This window comes from Triplophysa rosa, linkage group LG16 (assembly GCF_024868665.1).
Source record: "Triplophysa rosa linkage group LG16, Trosa_1v2, whole genome shotgun sequence".
Lineage (NCBI taxonomy): Eukaryota > Metazoa > Chordata > Actinopteri > Cypriniformes > Nemacheilidae > Triplophysa > Triplophysa rosa.
Window position 1 is genome coordinate 6,550,879 of NC_079905.1, and position 14,225 is coordinate 6,565,103.

At 39.0% G+C, this 14,225-nt stretch overlaps 2 protein-coding genes across 5 annotated transcripts in view; both read left to right on the plus strand.

Annotated features, from left to right (window-relative positions):
* The window catches only part of tbc1d5 (TBC1 domain family, member 5), a 22,084-nt gene extending 14,876 nt beyond the window's left edge, over nucleotides 1–7,208 (plus strand). Inside the window, exons 10-23 of the mRNA XM_057354209.1 lie at nucleotides 225–313; nucleotides 696–746; nucleotides 835–904; nucleotides 1,301–1,473; nucleotides 1,580–1,722; nucleotides 2,473–2,579; nucleotides 5,057–5,142; nucleotides 5,271–5,557; nucleotides 5,710–5,772; nucleotides 6,008–6,219; nucleotides 6,339–6,435; nucleotides 6,522–6,601; nucleotides 6,679–6,957; nucleotides 7,095–7,208. Of these exons, the coding sequence (XP_057210192.1) occupies nucleotides 225–313; nucleotides 696–746; nucleotides 835–904; nucleotides 1,301–1,473; nucleotides 1,580–1,722; nucleotides 2,473–2,579; nucleotides 5,057–5,142; nucleotides 5,271–5,557; nucleotides 5,710–5,772; nucleotides 6,008–6,219; nucleotides 6,339–6,435; nucleotides 6,522–6,601; nucleotides 6,679–6,888 (1,668 nt within the window). The 3' untranslated portion in view covers nucleotides 6,889–6,957; nucleotides 7,095–7,208. The remainder of the gene's footprint in view (nucleotides 1–224; nucleotides 314–695; nucleotides 747–834; nucleotides 905–1,300; nucleotides 1,474–1,579; nucleotides 1,723–2,472; nucleotides 2,580–5,056; nucleotides 5,143–5,270; nucleotides 5,558–5,709; nucleotides 5,773–6,007; nucleotides 6,220–6,338; nucleotides 6,436–6,521; nucleotides 6,602–6,678; nucleotides 6,958–7,094) is intronic.
* Nucleotides 7,209–8,715: 1,507 nt separating this feature from the next.
* On the plus strand, nucleotides 8,716–14,186 carry dazl (deleted in azoospermia-like). 4 transcript variants are annotated; one of them, XM_057355043.1, is made up of 10 exons: nucleotides 8,716–8,807; nucleotides 9,373–9,486; nucleotides 10,625–10,716; nucleotides 10,921–10,972; nucleotides 11,279–11,345; nucleotides 11,451–11,581; nucleotides 11,679–11,759; nucleotides 11,909–11,959; nucleotides 12,828–12,904; nucleotides 13,056–14,186. In XM_057355043.1, the coding sequence occupies exons 1-9, from the start codon at nucleotides 8,793–8,795 to the stop codon at nucleotides 12,870–12,872; spliced, it is 648 nt and encodes a 215-aa protein (XP_057211026.1). In that variant the 5' UTR covers nucleotides 8,716–8,792; the 3' UTR covers nucleotides 12,873–12,904; nucleotides 13,056–14,186. The 4 variants fall into 4 exon arrangements, with proteins under 4 accessions (XP_057211026.1, XP_057211024.1, XP_057211025.1 ...); XM_057355041.1 differs by lacking the exon at nucleotides 8,716–8,807 and adding an exon at nucleotides 9,072–9,234; XM_057355042.1 differs by lacking the exon at nucleotides 8,716–8,807 and adding an exon at nucleotides 9,072–9,234 and having other exon boundaries at nucleotides 13,061–14,186.
* Nucleotides 14,187–14,225: the final 39 nt, after the last annotated feature.

Consider the following 14,225-nt stretch of genomic DNA (forward strand, 5'->3'; position numbering starts at 1 on the left):
CAAAGGAAGAAAGGTCTTCATCAGATTCATCAACTCCAGCAAGATTCAGCTGGGAGAGACTCTGTCTCTCTCTCTCTCTCTCTCATTCTCTCTCTCTCTCTCTCTCTCTCTCATTCTCTCTCGCTCTCTCATCTCTCTCTCTCTCTCTCTCTCTCTCTCTCTCTCTCTCTCTCTCTGTCTCTCTCTCTCTCTCTCTCTCTCTCTCTCTCTCTCTCTCTCTGCAGGGCATGCATGAGTTACTGGCTCCTATAGTGTTTGTTCTTCACTGTGATCACCAGGCGTTTCAGCATGCCAATGAGACGGCCAATCCCAGGTCTGACCTAATTACCACAAACATGACACATCTCTTTGCTTTCACACTGTCTTGTAAAGGTGTTTGGGCTCCTTAACTTAAGATTCTTAATAATGGCGGACCTTTCCTGGTGATGTCAGTTTGACGGCTTGGGCAGAAGATCTGTTAACCCCTCCCCTCCAGCTGTCAGTCTGAGGCCAACTCCAATTCTGAACGAAATGCTTTTCTAGATCCAATCAATTGGGAGTGGATTAAAACAAGAAACGCACTGCGTCTGTTTTTCTCATTTAATATTCTGTTTCTCCTAGAAGTGTCACAATACTGAAGTTGTTTGCAAGTGCTAGTTCACGGTTCACACAGCCATGTATTAATTAATTTTGGCTTGTTATATAAACTTTTACAGTGAAGAGATAAGAGTCCTTCTGGATTCTGAATTCCACGAACATGATGCCTAGTGAGTATAAGACAGATATTGTAACGTTGGATGTCCTTTAGTTAACTGTACATTTATTCAACATTATTTATTTTCATGTTCTCCACAGTGCCATGTTTTCTCATCTAATGGAGACAGCGGAGCCCTGGTTCAGTAGTTTTGAGCGGGAGGTCAGAAAGGTAGCAATGCTAATATTTTGTTGTAATGTTTCTTGATTATCGGAAGGCATTGACTTAAAGGGATAGTTCACCCCAAAATGAAAGTCTGTCATCATTTACTCACCATCTTGTCATTTCAAACCTGTATGACTTTCTTTTCGTCTGCGTAACACAAAAGACGATATTTTGAAGAAAGGTGGTAAAGGTGGTAACTGAACAGTGCCGGCACCCATTGACTTATATTGTATGTACACAAAACCAATGCAAATGAAAGGGTGCCGGTTAACAACATTCTTCAAAATATCTTCTTTTGTGGAAAATGTTCAATTATGATTGGCAGAATTTGCATTTTGGAGTGAACTATCCCTTTAAAACTATTGCCATATATTAAACATGCATCTTGTTTAAACATTTCAGGGCAAAGAGGAGATGTTAACCAGCATCCCCTTTGCAAGACCACAAGACACTGGCCCATCTGTTGCTATAGTGACCAAAGTCAACCGAATTCAGGACCAGCTTGTAAAGAAACATGACGTTGAACTGTACATGCACCTCAACAGATTAGAGATAGCACCCCAGATCTACGGAATGTAAGTGTGCTTGTGCACGAGTTGTGCACAGATGTCTTAAATCATAAAGATAAATTATTTTTTTACAACATTTATAAATTGTCTATTTGTGTGTGTGTTTGGGCAGTCGCTGGGTTCGACTGCTGTATGGTCGGGAGTTTTCTCTGCAGGATCTGTTGGTGGTGTGGGATGCTCTTTTTGCAGACAGCATCACATTGGACCTGGTGGATTACGTGTTTGTTGCAATGCTTCTGTACATCAGAGATGCATGTGAGTTTATATTTATTAGGTTTATGTCTTTAAAATGACTAAAGGTGTGTTCTTTGGAAATTGAACCCAGGACCTTTCTGTTGCTAGCACCAAAAATAAAAAAATCTGTCTATTTACCCACATGGCATTCAAAACCTTTATATGATTCTTTCTTCTGTGAAACACAAAACAAGATATTTCGAGAAATGTGTTTGGTTTTGTGGTTTTGTGTCCATACAATGGGAGTCAATAGGGTCCAGTATTTGGTTATCATCGTTCTTCAAAATATCTTTTGTGTGTCATACAGTGAATAAATGATGAAAGAATTTTTATTTTTGGGTGAACTATCCCTTTAAGCTACCCAGGAAAATCTGTGTTTCATTCCAAAAACAAACTAATGGAATGTAAGATAATCCTCCGAAGACTCCTGAGGCCTGAATAATACGATTAGCACAACTTGGTATGTTCAGGCTAGAATACTGTGGGTCTCACTAAAACGATTAAATTGTATGAGCATAGAGGTGTCACTGTATGCTGGCCGCTTATGACTTTTCTCTGAGTTTATGTATACCATAACACTTCTATGTCCTTTCATAAAACATCACAAGCGTGACCAAACAAAATGACATGCAGAGTAGCTAGTTTATATCCATCACATGAAGAAGACACAGAGCAAACAGCACAAAGATCTCTGGAGGACATTATCAGTTTATTTTATTGTACATTTGAATGTGCCATAACCGTGTGATTTCTGTGTTATTCATGTTATAGTGATCGCTAGTAACTTCCAGACGTGTCTCGGGCTTCTGATGCACTATCCTCCGATTGGAGACATCCACTCGCTGCTGCTGAAAGCACTTTTCCTTCGAGATCCTAAGGTACCGTCACATAACTGCTCTTTTGTACCCCAAAATTCTTCATCATTTATGAAGGCAAAGAAATGATGACAGGATTCTTACTTTTAGGTGAACTATCACTTTAAGACAATGTAGTTTTAAGTGAGAGTCATGAGCTCCTCCAAATCAAAGTTGACAGAATTAGTCAGAGCAGAGACGGTCTGTCAAAAAGCATTTGTGTTTCTGCCGTTGAAGTTGACAAGTGAGTCAGAGAGTGTTATAGAATGAGACCAGCAAGAAAGAGCGAATGATTACTTCAGTTGATGCAGGCGTTTGAACTTTTAACTGGCATTCCTTGGGAAGTGTACTTCATGTGAGGTCTTAGTGTCCAGACACTAAATAAACCTGACTTAACACTCACAGAAAGAGCAGTTCATTCAGACATTTTGGCCCGGTTTCACAGACAAGGCTTAGGGCTAGTCCCCGTCTAAAATGAATGTGTGACCTGTCTTAACTGAATATAACTTGCCCAGCAATATCTTAAAATATATCGGTGCCATTGTTTTGTCTTGAGCTGCACACCAGTAATGTGTTCTTCTAAGGTATTTTTATAAAGGCGACATAAATATCTTAATTGAACTAAGGCATAGTCCTGACTTAAGCTAACCCATGTCTGTGAAACCGGGCCTTTATGTTCTAAGGAACCAGCGTATTCACATTTTAATATTTGATCTCTTACAGGTCCAATGTGTAGTTTTTTGGAGGCTCTATTGACAGAAATGCAATATGATTTACATAACTGTCTTCAGAGGTTTATAAAGACTAGTGCTGTCAATCGATTAAAAAATAATCTGATTAATCACAAGTCTTTTTCTGTGATTAATCACGATTAATCGTATATAACTTTAATGTTTTTAAATATACTTTTACATTCTAATAATTTCACATTTAATCTTCTTAACTTCTTTAACAGCATCATTTTATGAATGAAAGCCAACATTCTGATATTAGTACCGCAACTGATGTCTCCATTAAATTGATTTTTTTTTCTTTATTTTAACATTGATTGTAGCCGTTCAACATTGAAGTACAGTATAATTGAGACCTATCATGTCTAACAGGTAGGAAATATACAGAAGTTGAATTAAGTTCTCAAACACTTTACAGTCTTTAATGCAGTGGTCACCAACCCTGCTCCTGGAGATCGACCGTCCTGAAGATTTCAGCTCCAACCCCAATCTAACACACCTGAACTATCTAATCAAGGTGTTCAGGTTTGCTTGATAATTACAGACAGGTGTGCTGAAGCAGGGTTGGATCTCCAGGAACAGGGTTGGTGACCACTGCTTTAATGCTAAATTTTAAATTAAAAACTGAATTAAAGCTACAAAACACATTGAATTCCTCTTTTCTTTTGTTCTTTAATCCACATTAGTGACAGGAGTCACAGCAGCAGGTTTAAGAATGCGGCCCCTTTAAGACTTGACACTCTACGCAGATCTGATGCCCTTTCCCATTTTCACAACTCTTTGCATTGATTTAGGATTTTATTTAACACGTTGAAATCTGTGTTTATGAAAATGCCAGACAAAACGGGCTTTCTGGCATAATCTTGTGTGTTTTTGTTCATTCAAGCATGAAAGAGAACTTAATACTGATGCGGTGTGTGACAGAGATTCACTGACGCAGCCTTTAGCCCGTGACTGTATACACCAGACGGGACCGCTGTCGCGTTGCCTTGTGCCGCGTCCCACTGCTGGAAGCTGTTTATCTATACTGAACGCGTCAAAACAACGGTTTCAAATCGCGCTTAAATGGTTTAAAGGCCTTAACATTAATAAAAGCGTGATGACAAAATAATCAGATGCTGCATTAATTGCTTTAAATATTTTTGTGTTAATTTGAAAAAAAATAATTGCAGAAGTTAACGCATTAATGTTGACAGCCCTATTAAAGACCTTACATAATGAAACGTTATGTTTTTATTACCTTAAAATGAGCTATTTCTATCTACATACACCGCAGGTCCCCTTACATGGAATTCACAATGTTGTTTCTACAGTAGCCCGGCAAAGAAGCAAAAACGTGGCGACATCTTAGTCCTGTGTCAGAATCGTTGGTTGTAGTTCGCAACCTCACCGCTAGATGTGGTTAAATTTCATACACTGGACCTTTAAGAGTTAGTCCTGAATGTCGATGTATTATTGTATAGCCGGACATGAGTTCTTCAAACAGTTCAGATAACTGCTTATAGTATTGTGTTTCGATATGTGCAGAGCACCTGCTTCTTTTTCTTTAATAACTACTTCATATGAGCCATTAATATCATATTATGATAATAATATCAAGAAACTTTTTGTAAAGAAATTTAAAGTTTAGCACTATTTATTTTGCTCTACGCAACTCATTTTCTTCAGAGCAAAGGATTATGAAAAAACGTAAGTGCAATCAAGTGTGACCATATAACTGATCCCAAAGCTGCTATTACGCATCATTTTTGTCTTTTTGTCTAACCACAGAATAATCATCGGCCAGTGAACTTTCAGTTCCAACAAAACCTTGACTACTATAAAACAAGAGGGGCTGACCTTGTCAACAAGACTCAGTATGCTTTCTTTTTGTGCTCTTGTGATTTTTTTTCATATTGTTTCACTTTTTAAAGACCAAATGGTTCAAATTCAACTGCTTTCTTAGCATTAGGAATGAATCTGTATCTATTTTCTATTTGTCCAGGGCCAGCACGAAAGCGGCACCTCTCAACATTAATAAAGTGTCCAGTTCTCTTCTCAATTTTGGTCGAAAGCTCATCGCTCCAATTGGAGGCGCCTCTGGCGGTATCTCACCAATCAACAGTGAGGTGGTATCGGCTCCACCCCCTCAAGCTCCGGCACCACGCCCATTGGTCGAGCCTTCTTCCAGCACCGCTCCCTCCAACACTCAGATGAGATCGCCCATCCCACAAACGCAGCATCAGCACCGACTTCTGAAGTCAGAAAGCATGCCGGTGCACCTTAGCAAAGGTGAACACTTGTATGCACACACCTTTTCAACCTTGCACGTCAAAAAATAATTGTAATTTTACTCATACACCTTTGAAGAGGATATGATATGGCATACGTAACCATTTCTACATACATGACATAAGCTTTTGCAATATTTTATTGTCTTTCAGATGTAAGTTCTTGTGGAGCCTCTCAGATATCTCTCCCAGCCCAGATTCACTTGGATACCCCAGGTAACTGCTGCCATGCCAACAACATCAGTGCTGGAGTTTGCATATGAATGGTGATGCTTGAGCTATGTCCACTGTGTAAACATGCATGTGAATCTGTTGAGTTCTTTTGTGCCACTAGGGGGCAGAAAGGAGGCAGATTTTTAACATCTATTGAATAAACTATTTCCAGGCTTTAAATGACAAGTTCTCATCTTTTTCATATTACAGACACTAACTTTTGTATGTATACCAATAGGACACACCTTTAGGACAGTTAGCTCCTCCCCTAGCTGTGAAAGCCTGTCTGGTGGGCGGGACCATGCAATGTCTTCCCCTCCTCTTCCTGTGTCGAGAGAGGGACGAGACTCTAGCACATCATCCCCGCCCTCTTCCGCAACGAGGAAAGACTCTTTCTTTAATATTAGTCGCTCACGGTCACACAGTAAAACCATAAACAAGAAAGACACGGTAGGCAACATTGTTGTTCGGAGACTTCAGTATCTTATCTTCTGTATCCATGTTTAGGATCAATTTTAGAGCTCCTGTGTTAGGTGCTACATGGATGTGTTTTTTGTATTTTGGCACAGGAGGAGCTAGAAGCCCAAGTGTCGTTTTTACAAGGTCAGATTAATGATCTAGAGGCCATGAGTAAATACTGCGCCAAGATGATGAACATGCACATCGGTGAGTCACAAAGCCAGTCAGCTGTCACAATCATAAAATCATTGCTGATAAACACTGAACGGTTATGCTTTGTGATTAATGGACAGGCAAAATTCAAGATGTGATACTGCAGGAACGTCTGGAGAAGGAAGATGAAGTTCTGGTGTCACTTGCTGGACTCAAACAGGTATGAATTGGGTCTGAATAGTTTTGCATAGTTGTAAATTCAATTTTAAGGCGAGATCTCTGTTTTGACTCACTCAGATTAAGGACATCCTAAAGGGGTCTCTCAGATTCAACCAAAGCCAGTTGGAGTCGGAGGAAAATGAGGAGATCACTATTGCCGACGATCACTACTGTTCTTCTCAGTTTAGTACACTAATAGACCAGAGTAATCCAGACGGCTTGTCCACAAACACCGATGATTCTACCAGCAGACAACTGAAGGCTCCACAGCAGACCGCCCAGCAATGAGAAACGGTAGCGGAGAAAGAGGAGAAGATGTTAAAGGCTGAGTGTGTTCCTACGATACCAGAGTCACAGGTAAGAGACAATTAGACAAAGCATCTGTCATGTGTTTTTAAAATATGCGTTTTTATTTTGGGGTAAAATATGTTCTGCACAGGTTCTTGTCTTGACTATAATAATTCAACCTCAAAACACATTTTTCATTGTCTTAGGCCACTGAGAGGAGAAACTGGGACGACTACATCCTGGTCTCGCAGGATGGAGAGCCAGCCGAGAGTGAGGAGCAAAGCCTGGCCGCCCCAGTACCGCTCTTTAAGCAAGCGCGGGGCCTAAACAAGGCAGATTTTCAAGACCCTCTGATGGGAACCACATCTGGGTCTTCCAGTCCAGATGATGGGAGCACTCACAGCAAAGACTCTGACTTTACTATTGTTAATCCTACTGACCTTTGAACCCTATATCTCTACAAATAACTAAATATGACTTTACTTACCTTCAACACTTAAAACAATTGGGGGGAAGGCTCTGCTGGACGTTTGCACGGGCTGATCGCTTCATGTGCCCCAAACCCTGATACTGAATCCCTACACACCGTTTTTTCAGTCTTGGACCTCTGGCTGTGTATTTATTTTCAAAGTACATTATAAATTAAACCTCTCTGGTCTTTGTGACGGAGTGGCTCTTATTCTGTAGCCTGGTTCTTTTGTTCCATGTGGTTATCTAAAGCCATAAACCTCGGTTTAATGCGAGTTGCCATTGTGTAGCTTTCCTCGAAATGCTCTACTTGCTGAAAGTTTTGGACTTTACCTTGGTTTTATGTGGTAACCTATATTTTGTTCTTCTAAATCGATATCCTGTGAAAACATTTATTAGCCTAACAGACACGCTCTGCCTCAGACAAAAGCTAATATTCTCCCTCTATCTCTGTATTTTTCTGACTGTAGTGATAAGGACGAGACATTGACAAATGTTTAATCTCACGGGAGAGAGCACCCATATATATCATCAATGTGAACTAAACCTCTCTCTCTCTTCCTCCTTTACTCACTCATTGATTGATCATGAATCAGTGCCTGAATTTTTCATGTTTTTTAAGTTTGGATTTTAGTCCATTGTTCGCAACATCATTTGTTATGTTTTTCATGCAATTTTTTTAAACCAATTATATTTGTAACTTTTATGTTCTAGTTTCTTTGGCATCAAAAGTTTTCTTTTTTGTTCCCGTGGTAACTGTGTGTTGTTTTCCACATGACACAAGGGATGCTCTAATACTGGAATCCTATTAACTCTGGATGAATAAAAAGCATTACTCCTGCCTAATCCAAAACTGGTCATGTTACATAGTCTTTCTATCTTTGTATCTGTTATATATATATGCATTTTATTTACATTTCTATATTCTTTTATCTAGACCTAGCTGCTTCTAAACTGCATTCACAACCGTTTTTAAACGCGAGATCTAATAGTCAGTGATGTTCCTCGTTTGTAAATCATGACACGTCATCCGAAACAAATTCAAACTTTGAAGTCAACTAAACCCAGAAATGTAAATTAAACTAATAATGTCTTGTGTTTATTTTTATATGCAAAATAAATTAAACAACTTTTCAAGGTCCAAAACGTGTCCAAACTTCAATGCAGGTCTTTTAAATTTTAAAACTTACGTCAAGGTTGTAGCTCAGCTATTATAATACGGGGAAAATATATAAAAACACTTCCTTATGAAAATGTAGAATTTCACTTTAAAATGATAAAAAGGTCTTATTCAGCAACAAGAATTTTAAGAAATAAAAAAAGTCCTCAATTTCTCCAATTAGGACCTAGTATGGGTGTGGCGCTAATGCAACTCCTTCCTGGAGCACAGAGCGAGGCCACGATTTGCTCGTTCCATTAACTTATTCAAGGTTTTAATGCTTTTAAATATGGTAAGTGAAAAAACAACAATATTAATCATTAATATGTTTATCAGTACCTACAATCGACAAGGTCGATTGCCTTTAATGTCGAGTTTTTTGCTGTACGCGAAGTCTTTGCGCGGCAAACTCGTCATCAGGTCAAATCGGAGCGTCGCCCATTAGTTTAACGGTATACATCTATCAGGAGATCACAGATGTTCTTCCAATTAACTCATTTTTGACAAAATCTCCAGATTGCTTATTGAAGAAACGTGAGGTTTGTGTATGTGATGGACCCGTGTGTGATCGGACACATTGAAACTTGTTCATGTTAGCGTTTCTGGTGACTTTCTGGGGGTTTAGGGTATTGTTAATGTAATTGTGGCCTCGTTTCAAATTTAAGATGTATCAGGGCGTTCAGTTACCCTTGTGTTTGATATGTGGCCTGTATTCAAAGGTAACTTAAACTGTTTAAAATTTCTCACCTTTTTTGGTTGGTTTAACGTTAACTGATGAAAATTAAACGATACACTTGCTTCACTTTTTTGATAATTGCATCTCGATGTAGTTTTTAAAATGGTTGTAAAACACACAGGATATACAGAAACGACAGGGATTACAGTCATCTCTGAAGTTATCTAACGGTTATATATTACCGGAAGGCAAGATGACGCCCAACACGCTGTTCGTCGGCGGCATTGACATGAAGGTAAGCCATTTTCTTAGAAAAACTTCTTTACCCATGGTTTTATTGTAGTAAAAGAAGTGTAGTGATCATGTTTTCATTTGTTGTCTATGGTTGCCATTACCAGTTAAGGGTTTTTCCTGGCTCAAAATGGGGCGTAGGTTGTGCCATCCTTATCTTGTAACGTACACACACACGCGTAACGTTAGGCCTAACGTACCTTTAAATGGCTTAACCAAAGTGACTTTGACATATTAAAAGTTCTAATAAAATTAGATGAAAATGACAATTAAGTTATATAAAACATTACTTTTATTCAACCAAACAGACCTTTTATAATCAAATAAAGCTCATTTTCAACTAACTTTTCAGCCCACAATAGCCAACGGAATTAACCAGTCTTATTAAATGAGCAATGCTCATTCACATCTTGCATTCTCTGTGGTTCACTTTAAATGATTCAATGATCTCTTATATTTGCTAATGACTGAAAAGTTCAATAGTTTATATGAATCGGTTCAAATGAGTCATTCGTGTGCGAGTCGTTCTGACCGCAATGTGCGTTCATACTGGCGAACTCGCTGTGTACAGTATACGCTGATTCAACGATCCAACTGCACAGCTAAAGACATTACAATGATGGAAGTCGTGTTAATTTAAGACATTTCAAGAAATGAAACGTACTTTGATGCAAAACAAAAAGCCGTCAAACACAGCTAGCTCTTGTTCTTCAACTTTTTGGCGCCTCAGTGTGCTGATAGCGAAACAACGCCCTGACTGTGGCGTAATGCCGCAACTGCAGTTACAAATGACTGTTAAACGCATGCAGCATTTCTTGTGAAAACACCGACATAATTTTGGCGAGAGTCTGACATTTGACGGAGGCGGCAGCCTCCAATTTTCCTATGCAGGAAAAACCCTGCAGTTTTACAACAAACTGCATAGTTAAACTGTGACTGTTTTTATTACAAATACCATATATTTGTTAATTTTCATAAGGATTTATCATGAACCAATGCCCATGTTCTGTTTATGTGGTTCAAACAGATACAGTTCAGCTTTTTTTATTTGTTCAGTGAAATGTGAATGAATGTTTCAGACTTGAAGTAATTGAGTCGTTTATCTATACTAAACTTGCTATACACACCATGTGCACCATCAGGTCGATGAGACTGAGATCAGAGACTTCTTTGCCAAGTATGGGTCTGTGAAGGAAGTCAAAATAATCACTTATCGCGGAGGAATATGCAAAGGGTAAGTGATTGAAACATTTCTGAAAATTCATCAAATTTACTTTAGCATGAAGCCTTTGTGTTTTCCTAGACACTCTGTTAGGTAATAAGAATAAGGATCAAACATATCCCTCATCATGAGCCCACATTGTGATATTTTAAACATTTCACTTAAGTTGTGAGAAATTTGGATGTTACTTTCAAGAAAAATCGTTCTTTCTTGCAGGTACGGTTTCGTTTATTTCAGTGAGGACGTTGACATCCAGACCATCATTGATGTAAGATGGTCACTTTGACCTGTTTAAATGACTTTTATGCGTTTCTTTTGATCATTCTGAAGGTTGGTGATTTCTAAGCAGACAGGTTCAGAGAAGCGTCCACATGTTACACAAGAGTTAAATTAGCAACAGTTTGTGTTACTACAAGCTAGCAAACATTTCTCACCTGTGTGATTTAAATATGTCAGTCTCTATAAGTACATTTTCTGGTGAGCATTGTACCTGAAATCCACAGGTGTCGTGACTGCATGTGTTGAATTTAAGTTAATGGGCGTTTTTAACGTCCCATATTTGATTCCTTTCCAGCAACCGATCAGTTTTAAAGGGAAGAAACTTAAACTGGGGCCAGCCATCATGAAAGAGCGAAATTCCCGTAAGTTTCCTAAAGTCATTTTACTTTTGTGATTATTGCTGTATCATTTAAAACTAACCAAACAATTGTTTGTGTTCAATTCTTCCTCGATTTTTTTTTTTTTAGGTTCCATGCAGTCTCCCATAATTGGTCCTTCACAGTGGGTAAGCCCCTCCCCATATGTCTACTGCAGCTGCTGCACCCCAAGCCTGGCCCCGCCCTCACCTGTCTTCAATGGAGGGAATCAATACATGCAGGTAACTTGTATTCAAAGTGTTGTTCATGATCTTCATATAAACCCGAATTCAACATGTATTTTTTTTCGCTCACATTTTATTTCTTGTTGTTTTGTAGCCTTACTCTTATTCCAGCCTTCCAGGAGTTATGATCCCACAAGTGCCCATGAACTATGCACAGACCACATATGCCTACCAGGTACACTGGCGTATGTGCAATTATAAATGTATCGTCTCATGCCAGATTTTGTTTCGGTCTGACATACGTCTGACTTCTAGGCAAACAAAATAAAAACGCACTGCAGGTTGCTTTTTTAACCATGCTCAACCAGTGTTGTTTTTGTGTAGTATCCCCTGCCACAGTGGTGTGGAGAGCAGAGAACCAGGCTTGTCAATCAGGTCAGCGCTCCACCCCTTTTTTCCGGTTGGTAATCAAAGGGTATAGCATTATGGCTTGTCCACACGGGACGATAATCGTGCGTGTTTAACGTCGGCGTTTAACGCCTCGTGACTTAAACAAATGGCGCGAATGTGAGTGTGCACACCGACACGCAAAACGGCAGGCGTAAAAGCGTCATTTTTTTTAATGCCTCGAGCTTTTTTTTTTGTTTTTGTTTGATGCGCCGCGTTAAACACTGGCTGACCAATGAGATTGGTTCTTTCGTTCACGTGCCTGGAGATGCTGAAGTTACAGTAGAACAGGACTTGGTGGCGCTCAAGCAGCAAAACGGTCTTGCCGAGCACACATTGATGAAGAGGAAGCAAGATGAATTCTTCTGTGTGACAAGCGAGTGTCAGAAGCATAGTTGCGCAGCGCCACCTTGTGTACCGGGGTATTTCTGTTTTTCATTAAGCGCCATCTATGTCTGGGAGTGAATTTGCACGTTCCCTCGGCTCAGCGCCAGTGAAAATCGTTTGGGTATGAACGCCAAAACACATCTCGAAAAACGATGCACGAAGTGTCCCGGTGTGGTTCTATCTCAAACCTGTCATCCCTAGAAAAGATGTACAAAAGCAAATTTTCCCTTACCCTGGTTAATTGTTACATAGAAAATTATTATTTTGAGGAAGTTTATGTTGAGTTAGAAGAAGAATAATACCTGTCCAGTAGTTGTAATGTGTTGTTTACATGTTCATTCCCGTATCTTTTGCTTTACTAAGCCATTAGAGGGCAGTGCTGGCTTACCATGAAAATTGCAAACACCTGTGTTTGTCTTAACAAGTGTATAATTGCGATTTAGGTGTTTATTTTTGTTTTTCATTTCAGAACTATGTGGATTGTGGAGTCCAAACTTTGCTAACCCTTCTGTAGCTTTTACCAGCTGCACAGACTCATTTTTCATGGTACGTATTTGCCAGAGATGTGGTTCTTCTATTGTATGAACACAAAACCAGTGCAAGTGAATGGGTGCTGGTTAACAACATTCTTCAAAATATCTATACTCTGTAGTATGCTGGTAGTCACATTCACAGAAAACTCCATTCCTTTCATTAGGGTAGACTCCCATAGAAGCAGAGAAGAACATCTTGCTGGAGACCAAGCAGGGAACATCCTCAAGATTTCTGTTTTCGAATGCATTTCCAGAGAGGGTCGCCCCGGGGTGTGATGTGAAGGTGTAGTTTTCACATCCGCACTTATTTGCTTTTTCCGCCCATTTATTTGTATTGTTTGTTTTTCTTTCTTTGTCATGGCCAACAAACTTTAGAGACACTTTTAAGATCACAAATACATATTTATATTTTACTTATGTTTGCTTATTTTAACGTTTGATTCACTTTTGGTGATCCACTGTATGCATTAAGGTAACTTGTTCAGAGGTTTTCATGCCGTGTTCAGTGTTTTTTTTTTTTTTAAGCGTTCATTTATGGTACTCATCGAGGCAAGCGAGTGTTCACCGTTAAAATTGCTTCATTTTGGGGTTCTCACATTCAGGGCACGTTATGTTGATGATGTTGAGCACGAGGGTACAGTGGCTTCTTTTTCCCCCTTTTATTTGTACAAAATTGTAGTTTCATCATTCATGCATCTGTCGTTATCACTGTACCAAGATTAATTTTTGTTATTGCCGGTTTTCCTCCAAGTTAGTGCAGTTGAGAGGTGTAAATAAAATCATTGCATTAATTCACACAGTATGATAAAATTTTATACTCGGCCCTGTAACAGACACAAACTTGTTTTTGGGTTTCAGAACAATAACGGACTTTTGATGTCACTGTGAACACAGTCATGCTCCATTGTTCTATACTTTCAGCACTTTTTTTTCACGTTCAATTTTGTTTTGGTTTTAAAAGATGTTTGCAAAGAGTTCTGGGTGTTTGGAACACAAAGCACTGACATTTTATCATTAGTAGTTTTGTAACACTCTTTCTACGGGGGGGATTAACTTAATAGATGGTAGCTGATTTATCATACATTCTTTTAAACATTTGCATTGTAACGTTTCCATTTTATTTCATGTTTCCCGTGGCCTCGTGGGAATCTCCTGCGCCACAGTCTGAGAGCTTTTGCCAATCACTGTACTCCAGGTTTCCATTGTACTTCAGTTAAATATTGTAAGGTTGGCTTTGTAAGGTTTTGCTGTGTTAATAAAAAATAATAAATGTGTATTGGTCTTATTTGTGTCTCTTAAATGAGAGTGCAAGATTTTCGACTTTAACATTGCTA

Bases quoted from the DNA above. Each gene is read 5' to 3' on its own strand.
- dazl (XM_057355041.1), top strand. From the start codon at position 9,181: ATGTATCAGGGCGTTCAGTTACCCTTGTGTTTGATATGTGGCCTGTAT. The intron at 9,487-10,624 runs GTAAGCCATTTT...GTGCACCATCAG, and splicing joins TCGGCGGCATTGACATGAAG to GTCGATGAGACTGAGATCAG. The intron at 11,960-12,827 runs GTCAGCGCTCCA...TTTTCATTTCAG, and splicing joins GAACCAGGCTTGTCAATCAG to AACTATGTGGATTGTGGAGT.